Source organism: Geotrypetes seraphini, chromosome 8, assembly GCF_902459505.1.
Source record: "Geotrypetes seraphini chromosome 8, aGeoSer1.1, whole genome shotgun sequence".
NCBI classification, from domain to species: domain Eukaryota; kingdom Metazoa; phylum Chordata; class Amphibia; order Gymnophiona; family Dermophiidae; genus Geotrypetes; species Geotrypetes seraphini.
In genome coordinates, this window is record NC_047091.1 from 6,796,474 (window position 1) to 6,809,662 (window position 13,189).

The window sequence follows — 13,189 nt, forward strand, 5'->3', positions numbered from 1 at the left end:
TTGCCAGTGCCCCCATCAACATGGCGCCCAGGGCAGACTGCCCCCTGACCCCCCCCTTACTACAATAGGCTTTAGATATCTTCAGCTTTGGAGCTTGGGGATCCCTAACATAGTAACATAGTAGATGACGGCAGATAAAGACCCGAATGGTCCATCCAGTCTGCCCAACCTGATACAATTTAATATTTTTATTTTATTTTATTTTTTTAATTTTTCTTCTTAGCTATTTCTGGGCAAGAATCCAAAGCTCTACCCGGTACTGTGCTTGGGTTCCAACTGCCGAAATCTCTGTTAAGACTTACTCCAGCCCATCTACACCCTCCCAGCCATTGAAGCCCTCCCCTGCCCATCCTCCACCAAACGGCCATACACAGACACAGACCGTGCAAGTCTGCCCAGTAACTGACCTAGTTCAATATTTAATATTATTTTCTGATTCTAAATCTGTGTTCATCCCACGCTTCTTTGAACTCAGTCACAGTTTTACTCTCCACCACCTCTCTCGGGAGCGCATTCCAGGCATCCACTACCCTCTCCGTAAAGTAGAATTTCCTAACATTGCCCCTACTAATTAAGGTATTTAAATTTAAATCTGAGGAGGTGGGAGGCATGATGCATACCCATCATTCCATCCAAATTTTGCTCTATGGTTGTGGTGGTGGTGGGGATGACTTATCGCCCTGGTGGGAGGAGAGAAATGGGGAAGAGAATAGGTTGAACTGACTCAAATAGTTTTTTTTCCTTTATAGGAGATTCCTTCTATGGTCATAATAACTTTTTATTCACAACCAAGGACGTGGACAATGATACTTACGAGAGCAACTGTGCTCAGTCATTCAAGGGAGCTTGGTGGTACAGCAGCTGCCATAGCTCCAATCTGAATGGCCTGTACCTCAAGGGAAACCACACCTCCTACGCTAATGGAATTAACTGGTCAACCTTCAGAGGATATTATCACTCTCTTAAATATGTGGATATGAAAATCAGACCACAGATGGCATAGGCTGTGGGCGGCAACTTTTGATTTGGGGTTGTTGGTGACAATCGCACTTAAATCACTGTGCAGTTAAGGTCTCCTGAAATCTATTCCCCTCTCATTGCTAGAGTTAACCCTGTAACTTCCCTGTCCTCACAAATGTTACTCTTCTTTTCTTGTTGATACGGTATGATAATGTAAATTATCTCATACACTGCTCTGTCTTCTGGAAATATTACAAGCTGTTTGCCTGGTTGCTGCTTTTGATTCAGCTAGACTAAAGTGCTCCCTCCCTGTGGTGGTTAGATGCCTTTCTGCCAGATCTGCATTTTTAATTATTAGAACATAAGAAGGTCCATCAAGCCCAGTATCCCGTTTTCTAACAGTGGCCAACTCAGGTCCCAAGTGCCTGGCAGAAACTCAGAGAGTAGCAACATTCCAGAGCTGAGATTGTGATGTCATAACACCTCATTCCACCAATGCCTATGAGCCAACCTCATCAGTGATGTCACAATGGCTTGACTGTCCTATACTTGGCTCACATAAGAATTGCTATACAGGGACAGACCCAGGGTCCATCAAGCCCAGTATCCCAAGTTCGTAACTAGATCTTAAGTAGTAAAACAGATTTTATGCTGCTTATCCTAGGAATAAGTAGCATCTCAATAATGGCCTATGGACTTCTCTTTCAAGAAATTCTTTATTAAACCCCGCTAAGCTAACTGATTTCACCCACATTCTCCAGCAATGAATTCCAGAGATTAATTACACGTTTTCTCCGGTGTGTTTTAAATCTACTGTTTAGTAGTTTCATCTCATGTCCCGATTCTGTGCCTCATCTAGACGGGGGCTTATGTCTAGGTGGAGGGGGCAAGAGAAAATCCTGTCCATTGTGAATGAAAGCTATTGATACTATAGTTCTAATAGAGGACAAAGTCATTGAGCTGGAACCTGAGGAACAGGGGGGAAACGGCTTAAAACCACAAAAAGGAATACATAGCCGGAGGCAGTACTGTGTTATCTTTTCTTAATAGTGATTGTATTTGTTTATTGGCTTCGCTTCTGGATTGCATCAATAAAAAATTGTTTGATCATAAAACAGTTTAACAAGCAGGTTTTAAAATTTTTATTTTATTCAAAAGTTCATATTCCACACAGGCAGGCACAGGAGAAGGGTAAAATCATACACAAACACGGATAATGTACATAGCCTCCTTCTCCTACCACAACCAGCCTGTCTGAGGGATTTGGGTTATTAAAAAGATGCTTCATGCAGCAATCTCCCATCATTAGACACCCTAAAGCAACTTTAGCATGAGGGCGGCTTGTCCAGTATTAAGAGCTGATGACTTGCCATCTCTACACTCTGACTTAAGAATAGCCTTACTGGGTCAGACCAATGGTCATCAACCCCATTAACCCATTCTCACGGTGGCCAATCCAGGGCACTAGCACCTGGCCAAAACCCTAGGTGGAGCAATATTCTGTGCTACTGATACAGGGCAAGCAATGACTTTCCCTGTGTGTTTTTCTCAGTAACAGACTATGGACTTTTCCTCCAGGAACTTGTCCAAACCTTTCTTAAAACCAGCCATGCTATCCGCTCTTACCACATCCTCTGGCAACGCATTCCAGAGCTTAACTATTCTCCGAGTGAAAAACAATTTCCTCCACTTGGTTTTAAAAGTATTTCCCTGTAACTTCATCAAGTGTCCCCTAGTCTTCTCTCTTCTTTATGATCTGTGCTATCCCGACTTTCTACAGAATCCAGGCCAGGGGAGATACTCATAACACTGACATCAATAATGTTTTGCTCCATGAGCCAATCCCCCTAAAAAGAGCAGAGAGGGCCTAGCCTTCAAACAAACCACACTTTAATAGCAAGCAAAACCACACAGAATCATCTGACACATCATCTGATATGACACAGGCCATGTTTTGGCTGAAGAGCCTGCATCAGGAGTCCTTGTGAATGACAAACCAGATCATTAACAGCACTCATAAAAGGAATGCAGCCAGATCATAAAATAGTTGAAAAATTGAAGTCTATGAGCCAACAGAAACTAAAATTTAGGGGTTAATATTCAAAAGTGTTTTTGCTCAGTTTCACCCCTCAGCTAACTACGTGCTGATTAGCGAACTATGGTGACAGAATTCATCACCATTCCCATCCCCGTGGATAACCGTGGAAAACCATCCCTATGTCATTCTCTAAGAACATAAGCAGTGCCTCCGCCGGGTCAGACCATAGGTCCATCCTGCCCGGCAGTCTGCTCCCGCGGCGGCCCAAACAGGTCACGACCTGTCTGAATCACCAGAAGGGGCTCCCTTGCCACCTTGGTTTCTCATTGAAGTCCTATCTTCCCATCGTAGTCCTAACCCTCCGGTCTTGCACATGCACGACCTGTTGGGTTTCTATACTTATTACCTGGTTAGCTTTCTATACTTGTGTTACATCCCAGCTCCTCCCTCAGTATCCCACGATCCCTTTATCCCTCAGGAATCCGTCCAATCCCTGTTTGAATCCCTGTACCGTACTCTGCCTGATCACTTCCTCCGGTAGCGCATTCCAAGTGTCCACGACCCTTTGGGTGAAAAAAAACTTCCTTGCATTTGTTTTGAACCTATCTCCCTTCAGTTTCTCCGAATGCCCCCTCGTACCTGTTGTCCCCTTCAGCCTGAAGAATCTGTCCTTATCCACCCTCTCTATGCCCCTCATGATCTTGAAGGTCTCTATCATATCTCCCCTGAGCCTCCTTTTTTCCAGAGAGAAGAGCCCCAGCCTATCCAACCTCTCGGCGTATGGGCAGTGTTCCAGCCCTTTTACCAGTTTCGTTGCTCTCCTTTGGACTCTCTCAAGTACCGCCATGTCCTTCTTGAGGTGCGGCGACCAATACTGAACGCAGTATTCCAGATGTGGACGCACCAGGAAAGAAGGAAGCAGAGTATGAATGGGCACAACCACTTGACCCTCAAGCTGAGGTTGAGATAAACATTAAAGATGGTTCCCCACAGTTATCTGCAGGGACGGGGACAAATTCTGTCCCTTACTGGGACAGAACGAAGGTCCATCAAACCCAGGATTCTGTTTCCAACCATGGCCAACCCAGGTCCCAAGTACCTGGCAGAAACTCAAAGAGCAGCAGCATCCCAAAGCAGAGATTGTGACATCATAATGCCTCATTCCACCAATGCATAAGAGCCAACCTCATCAGTGATGTCACAATGGCTTAATTTTCCTATACTTGGCTTACATAAGAATTGCTAGAGAGAATGACATGGGGACAGTTGTCCCCATACCTGCAGTTAACCATAGGAAACCATCCTCTTGTCATTCTTTAAGGAGAGAGGGAAGAATCAGAGTATGAATGGGCCCAGCCACTAGCCCTCAAGCCTTGCATTGAAGAATGCTGGTGTAGAAGGACTGAGGTTGAGGTAGATATTAAGTTTCCCACAGTTATCTGTGGGGACGGGGACAAATTTTGTCCCCCTGTCATTCTCCGAAGGTCCATCAAGCCTAGCATCCTGTTTCTTTCTTATATACCGCTAAATCCGTTAAGTTCTAAGCGGTTTACAGAGAAATATACATTAAATATACAATAAAGGATACAATAAAATAAGATGAATTAAATAAAGAATAGGTACTTTGAAATTCCCTTACTGTCCCGAAGGCTCACAATCTAACTAAAGTACCAAGGACAAACAGAGTTAGCAAATAGTAGATAATAAAATAAAGATAGTGGAAATGAGATATAAAGCATCCTAACAAGAATACATAGAACTCTCAATATCATACTGTTAAAAAAAAAAACGTACATACCAAAATAATAAAGTAATAGAAAGAAAATAATTAAATAGAAAATAATTTTAAGAATTAATCAAATATAGAAATATAGGAAGAAAATAAACAATGGCCAACTTAGGTCACAAGTATCTGGCAGAGAAAGAGTAGCAACATTCTAGAGCTAATATTGTGATGTCATAATGCCTCATTCCACCAATGCCTAGGAGCCAAACTCATCAGTGATGTCACAATGGCTTGGTTGTCCTATACTTGGCTCACATAAGAATTGCCATAGAGAATGACATGGTGAAACCATCCTTGTCATTCTTTAAGGAGAGAGGGAAGAATCAGAATTTGAATGAGCCCAGCCACTGACCCTCAAGCCTTGCATTGAAGAATGCTAGTGTAGGAAGACTGAGGTTGCGTTAGACACTAAAGAATGACATGGGATTGTTTCCCGCAGCTATCCGCAGGAATGAAAACAGTGATGAATTTTGTTATTGTGTCATTCTCTAGGCAGAGTCCAGGTGGTCCCAGAAGTTATGTAGGCAGCAATATTCAGTATCGGTACCCATATAGTGTGGTACAAGGATCCTGGCTAGGCCTAGTGGCTCTGCTGAATCCTAGTCCTAGAGTTAAAATAAAGGTAGTGGAACACGGATTCTTTAATATCTCCCAGAAATTGCACACTAAAAGGTCCAGGTTGTTCAAACAAAACACTTTTAATGGAACATCAAAAGTTTCAAACAAAAATGTCAGAATTTGGCACGAGTGAAAACAAAAATTCTCTTTACTTCTTTTACCAAACAAATAAGTCCTACTCCTAGCACCTGCCGTGCTTCCAGAGTCAGTCCAAACTAATAACAGCAAAATCCTCAGTTTAGCCTTCTGGCCATGTTCAGGGTATGACAGAATAGTCCCTGCATCAAGTAATAGCTTTTGAGTACAAGGCTCTTGGGTACTGGCTCTAATTGTGTTCCTGTTAGGTTGAGCAAAAAATAATCCCCAACAGTTTGAGAGGAGAGAAGCCTGTTCTCCACAGGTGTTACCACTCTCCCAACAGACAGGCTTTTGTGTAACTTCTGCAGCTTCTAGCACAAGTCAGAGCAGTGCACAAACTGCTCTCAAAACATAGATTCAAAAAAACTCTTCAAAGGAAAAAGAAAACCCCCGGGCTTATCAGCCTACTCACATTCCATGGGGTGCTTTTCCCCTTGGGGTAAAACATAGTCCTCCAGCCATTCCATGTCACAAACCTCAGGCTGGTCTTCAGGTTCCTCCATTTCCCAATCCTTAGGAGAACCTTCTTGTGCTGGCCATGGGCTAGCTGCCAGAGCTGGCATCCTCCTCAGCTTGACTTCAGCTTCCAGTCCCAGCTGTTTCTCCCCACCATCTGACGAGGAAAGCTCAGAAAAAGGAAGCCTCGGCAACAGCCCCCCCCCCCAGCAGGGTTAGCAAAATTTTTAAAGAGCCCTGTCCTTTCAGTCACTGCCTGAGCTCTGGGAACTTTTAAAGGGGCAGACTCATTCCTAAAGCTGTGCACAGGATTTTTACTATACACAGGATGTTTCCTAAACCTGGTCACAGGATCTTTAGTGGGGCTTACAGGGACTTTCTCCTTGGATTTAGTAGGACTAGCCAGATCCCTGTCACAATAGCTAGCCGGACAAGTAGAACCATGTAAATAGAAGTCTTATCTTTGCTCACTTAGCTATACATTCCCCCCCCCCTCCATATTCATGGGTTTAAGATTCGAGGATTCGGTTATTTGCGAGTCTCTACCACCCTGCCTGCCTCCCGGACCCCTCCACAGCTTACCTTTAAAGCCCTGGTGGTCTAGCAGTGAAGCGGGCCAGGAGTGATCTTTCTACGCTCCTGCCCCATACAGATTCGCTATAAAAATGGCCGCCTCAAGTTCCCGCATTGGTCTCAAAGGAAGATCACTCCTATCCTGCTTCACCACTAGACCACCAGGGCTTTAAAGGTAAGCAGTGGAGGGGTCCGGGAGGGAGGCAGGGTTTCTGCCCTAAAGTTATTCACATTTTAAAAAAAAATTCACAAGGGAGTGTGCCTCTAACCTCTGCGAATATGGAGACCTGTACATGCATGGCACTGAATATTAGCCATACCTGCATGACTTCTGAGTATTGCAGCTAACCTGGAGCTGCAGTGCTAGTGTCCAGTCAAGGCCTGACATTCAGTACCTGGGTATAACTTTGCCAGCAATGGTGAGCTTTAAAAAAGAAAGCTCACCGCTGACGCCTGAATATTAACCCTTTAATTTATTTTCTTTGTTTCACAAGGACATCTTGTCCCTCATCTGAAGTCTGGTCATCTCCAGAACATTCCTGACTCCTTCCACACACGTTGGAACATAGTTTCTTAACCCAGCCCTTGGGGTAAACCCAGCATACATAAATAAGAGACTATACATGCATAGTACATTATAATCCCATTCCGAAGAATTTATCAAATAAGTATCCCCCCTCCCTCTTTTACAAAACCGTAACATGCTTTTTATCGTCATTTTTTTGGTAACAGCTCCGACGCTCATAGAATTTCTATGAGCGTCGGAGCTGCATTTTCTAAAGGACTAATAAGAGGTAGAATTTATCAAAGTGGAAAAGTTCTTATCCCATAATCCAGTGGTCTCAAACACGCGGCCCGGGGGCCACATGCGGCCCCGCCAGGTACTATTTTGAGGCCCTCAGTATGTTTATCATAATCGCAAAAGTAAAATAAAACAGTTTCTTGATCATATGTCTCTTTAGATATAAATGACAATATTATTATTAAGACTTAGCCAAAAGGAAAGATTTATAAACTATAAAGAGTTTTACCTCATGCAAAATTGTCATTTCTCTAATAAGACATTAACTGTTTTTTCTGAGGCCCTCCAAGTACCTACAAATCTAAAATGTGGCCCTGCAAAGGGTTTGAGTTGGAGACCAGTGGCCTATAGGAAGAGGAGATGCAAATGTTAAGAGCCTTAGCCAATAGGGAGAGGAGGAGATTGTGGATGGCCATCGTGTTATTATGTTTCTGTAATCATAAAGTTCTATGACATCACAATGCAGGTGTAAAGAGCCTTAGCCAATAGCAGTGGTCTCAAACTCACGGCCCGTCAGGTACTATTTTGAGGCCCTCGGTATGTTTATCATAATCACAAAAGTAAAATAAAACAGTTTCTTGAGCATATGCCTCTTTAGCTATAAATGACAATATTAATATTAAGACTTAACCAAAAGGAAAGATTTATAAACTATGAAGAGTTTTACCTCATGCAAAATTGTCATTTCTTTAATAAGACATTAACTATTTTTTTCTGCGGCCCTCCAAGTACCTACAAATCCCAATTGTGGCCCTGCAAAGGGTTTGAGTTGGAGACCACTGCCATAATCTAACCTGAAAAGATAAAATTCTGTGAAAAAATTGTTAATATATGCAACGTTTCACAGTAGGAAATTCAAAGAATCTGAAATGTTGGGAAGAGCGTTTTCTGTCGGCAAATTTAAAGTGATCAATAATATAATCAGGTATAAGGCCAAACAATGTCTTACAGCAAATGCAGCCTAACTTGAATAATATTCTTGCCTCGACTGGGAGCCAATGCAACGTCTGGTAATATTTTGTTACATGATCAAATTTTTTCAAATTGAAAATCAACCAGCTGTGTTCTGAATAATTTGCATCCTGTTAATATTCTTTTTACTGGAGGTTAGATACGGTAATAATATTGTAGTAATCCAGAGAGCTTAAAATCAATGACTGCACCAATATCTAAAGGAAGAGAAGTCAAAATGTGTTCTAATTGTTTGCAATTTCCATAACATTTTGAGCTTCAAATGATAAATTTCGATCTAAAAATATCCCTAAAATTTTTTATAGAATATGCAATCCCTTTCATCTTTAAGGTGTTCTCTTTGATCTTATTAGTAGGTGAGGTTAAGAAGATTTTAGTTTTATCTGGGTTGAGTTTAAGTTTAAAGTCCTTCATCCATAAGTCCACTATCTGAATTATAATTTTAATAATGAATAACAGTCACATGTAACACCTTTAAAGGTTTCTCTTGTATTTATGGTATGTATTAATTTTAGTATTCAGATGAGGAAGAGAGGCCTAGTGGTTATAGCAGCGGACTGCAATTTTAGAGATGTCCTGGAATTTTGAGATTTTGACAAGCCACTTTGGGCTAGATGTACTAAAGTCAGTCAGTAATACCGACTAGATCGCTGTTGGCCGATTCTCTGGCCGAAGGTGGAACAGCGATCGATGCGCTACCAAGTATGCAGAACGCTGCAGAAAGAACACTTCCAGGGCAGGTAGATGGCGGGAGGCTGGCTTCCTTGCACCTCAGGCTGCCCGAAGATTTTAAAAGACAGCAACAGGAAGCTGGTAGGTGGGGGAATCGGGAACTGGGGAGAGATTGGATCCAGCTTAGAGGAGGGGGGACTGGGGTTGGCTTGGCTTTGACGGAGGAGGCGGGCAGGAAGTAGGGATACCTGGAGGCGGCTTAGGCAGGCAGGTAATTTCTGTGGTGACAAGTACCCCCCAGGTCGCGTGCCATGTGTTAAGAAACACTGCCCTAGGGTGCCCCACTGCTCTGCTGGGATGTCTGTGTGGCCATTTTACTAAAAATGTTGGCCCCCCTCCTACATCCCAATGGCTTATTTTCTGCGTTTTTCTTTTGAATGTGCTTTTCTTTGAAAATGGTTCAAAAGAATAGATGCACTGAGCACAAACACATCCATTTAAAAAAAAAAAAAAAAGACAATATTCAGTTTTCAAAATGGGCATGTTTGGTACTGGATTTTTGTCAGATTTAGACATAGCCCCATTTATCTCCTTGATCCTCTCTGTTAACTGAATTGTTCTTCGAGTGTTGTGTTTAATTTGGAAGTGATTATGTTGCCTAGAACTGTGGAAGCAGGCTATCCAACCTTGAGGTGGGAGAGTTGTTGATGGGTGGACTGGTGGGTGTGAAATTGACTTATTGCCCCGACGGGAGGAAAGGAATGGGCTGAACTGACTAGAGTGGTTGTTTTTTTCCCCCACCCCCTTCACAGGAGATTCCTTCCGTAGTCACAATCAACTGAAATTCTCAACCAAGGATGTGGACAACGATAATTCTGAAGCTAGCTGTGCTCAGTTGTACAAGGGAGCCTGGTGGTACGGCAGCTGCCATAACTCCAATCTGAACGGATTGTATCACAAGGGCAGCCACGCCTCCTATGCCGATGGTATTAACTGGGAAGCCTTCAAAGGATATCAATACTCTTATAAATATGTGGATATGAAAATCAGGCCACAGATGGCATAGGCTGTGGGTGGCAACTTTTGATTTGGGGGTTGTTGGTGAGAATTCCCACTTAAATCACTATGTCGTTAATGTCTCCTAACGTCACCCTCCAGTCAAATTCTCTAAAGAAACAATTTGTCCCTTATTTGATTTTCTTTCCTATACAAATTGTAGTTCTGCCCCCACCTCTCTTTTGTCTGGTATTTGATGTTCTCCATTAGTTACGCCATTTGCTTGATGTTTTTTTTTACTTCTTTTAATTGTCCTGTTACTGGCGTTTTTTATTTCTTATTTGTTTTCCCCGTTATATTTTATCTGTATCTCGCTTAGAAGTTGGATAAGTGATAGAATCAAATTTTAATAAAACTTGAAAACTTAAATATTCTTAAAGGAAAACAGGATTTGGAACATCAAACAGCAGAACTGAATATTACAGAAATTTTAGAATCGTCACAATCTGAAATTTCTGCAAGGGCTCCACTTCTTGTGACTTTTGTCTTTTTACAAGACAAAGAAGCTATTCTTCGTCTATTCTTCAGAGCGGAGAATGTTGAATTTTGGGGTAGTAAAGTAGCTATTTTTCTTGATATATCTAAGTGGACGCAGTCTCGGCGGAAAAAGTTTCCAATGTTACGTCAACCTGTATTGAGGTTCAAGGGTCTCTCGTACGAAGAGAGACTGAGCAAACTGCGGCTCTACACTCTAGAGCACAGGTGTCAAAGTCGGTCCTCGAGGGCCAGAATCCAGTCGGGTTTTCAGGATTTCCCCAATGAATCTGCATGAGATCTATTTGCATGCACTGCTTTCAATGCATATTCATTGGGGAAATCCAGAAAACCCGACTGGATTCCGGCCCTCGAGGAGGGACTTTGACACCCCTGCTCTAGAGGAACGCAGGGAGAGGGGGGGGACATGATTGAGACATTTAAATACATCACAGGACGTGTCGAAGTGGAAGATGACATCCTCTTCCCCAAAGGACCCTCGACCACAAGAGGGCATCCGCTTAAACTCAGAGGGGGGAAATTTAGTAGTGACACCAGAAAGTATTTTTTCACGGAAAGGGTGGTAGATCACTGGAATAAGCTTCCGGTGCAGGTGGTCGAGGCCACCAGCGTGCTCGACTTTAAGAGTAAATGGGACATTTACGTGGGATCCCTACGTAGGACGAGTCACTAGCATCTAGACTTATTGGGGTGGGTCAGTAGAGTGGGCAGACTTGATGGGCTATAGCCCTTTTCTGCCGTCATCTTTCTATGTTTCTATGAGTTTAGGAGCTACTTTCCAGCTGCGCTTTCCTTGTAAATGTTGTATTAATTATCAAACTAAGAGCTATGTTTTCTATGAACCAGGTCAGTTACAATTTTTCTTGGAGGGCAAAGCTGCTTCTGTAGTCTGAGATGCCAACTGATATCACTGTCCGGACTGATTAATATTTTATACAACTGATTATTGCTCTGTATATTGTTATGTTTTTTTTCTTTTCCTTGAAAGTCAACTACCCTTGACAGAGCTTGAATTAGAGAATGACATGGTAACAAAATTCATCACCGTCCCCGTCCCCGCGGATAACCGCGGGAAACCATCTTCATGTCATTCTTTAAGGAGAGAGGGAAGAATCAGAGTATGAATGGCCACAACCACTGACCCGCAAGCTTTGCTTTGAAGAATGCTGGTGTAGAAGGACTGAGGTTGAAACAGACACTACAGAATGACAGTCTCTGGTATCCAGAGCAGATGTTGTGATGTCATAATGCCTCATTCCACCAGTGCCTAAGAGCCAATCACATCAGTGATGTCACAATGGCTTCATTATCCTTGGCTCACATAAGAATCAGAGTATGAATGGCCACAACCACTGACCCGCAAGCTTTGCTTTGAAGAATGCTGGTGTAGAAGGACTGAGGTTGAAACAGACACTACAGAATGACAGTCTCTGGTATCCAGAGCAGATATTGTGATGTCATAATGCCTCATTCCACCAGTGCCTAAGAGCCAATCACATCAGTGATGTCACAATGGCTTCATTATCCTTGGCTCACATAAGAATCAGAGTATGAATGGCCACAACCACTGACTCGCAAGCTTTGCTGTGAAGAAGGACTGAGGTTGAAATAGACACTAGAAAATGACATGGGATTATTTCCCGTGGTTATCCGCGGGGACGGGAACTGTGATGAATTTTGTCACCGTGTCATTCTCTAGCTTGAATCTCTCTCCTTAGTAGAGGACTATTTTCATTGTACACATTATCATTATTATATGTAATATTTCCTTATTGGATGTTAATTTCCTTTTCAAAGGTGTTTTTATTCTTTGATGTTAAATAAAGATAAATAAAAAAACTTGAAACTTGACTTGATAACATCGCATTTCTGTACCGCATAACCATAAGTTCAATGCAGTTTACAAAAATGACATAATCTACAAAAAAGGGCCACAGATAACTCCTCAGACAAATACTTAGGGAAAAGATAAGACTTCAATTGTTTCCTAAAGTGTTCATAAAAGTGAGAAGTAAGGAACAGTGAACGAAAGCCTTTGTCATGAAAAGCTGCTTGAAATGAAAGCAGATAGAAACATAGAAACATAGAAGTAGACGGCAGATAAGGGCCACGGCCCATCAAGTCTGCCCACCCCAATGACCCTCCCTATCTATCTTTGCGGATAGATCCCACATGTCTATCCCATCTGGCCTTAAAATCTGGCATGCTGCTGGCCTCAATAACCTGGAGTGGAAGACTATTCCAGCGATCAACTACCCTTTCAGTGAAGAAGAACTTCCTAGTGTCACCGTGCAGTTTCCCGCCCCTGATTTTCCACGGATGCCCCCTTGTTGCCGCGGGACCCTTGAAAAAGAAGATATCTTCCTCCACCTCGATGCGGCCCGTGAGATACTTGAATGTCTCGATCATATCTCCCCTCTCTCTACGTTCCTCGAGTGAGTAGAGCTGCAACTTCCCTAACCGCTCCTCGTATGGGAGCTCCTTGAGTCCCGAGACCATCCTGGTGGCCATTCTCTGGACCGATTCCAGTCTCAGCACATAATCATGGTATTTGCTTTTGCAACCTTTAACAGAGGGAAACACAAACAGAGCAAGTGATGTTCTAATATTCTTATGGGATGCA

At 42.8% G+C, this 13,189-nt stretch overlaps 1 protein-coding gene across 2 annotated transcripts in view; it reads left to right on the forward strand.

Annotated features, from left to right (window-relative positions):
• Positions 1 to 10,826, forward strand: part of FCN3 (ficolin 3) — a 50,708-nt gene extending 39,882 nt beyond the window's left edge. The window contains exon 13 of one of the 2 annotated variants that reach the window (XM_033954747.1): positions 9,828 to 10,826. In XM_033954747.1, coding sequence (XP_033810638.1) covers positions 9,828 to 10,081 — 254 coding nt within the window. In that variant the 3' untranslated portion in view covers positions 10,082 to 10,826. Of the gene's footprint in view, positions 1 to 749; positions 1,422 to 9,827 lie in introns of those variants that run through there. The other variant, XM_033954748.1, reaches the window with a different exon arrangement.
• The last annotated feature ends 2,363 nt before the right edge of the window (positions 10,827 to 13,189 follow it).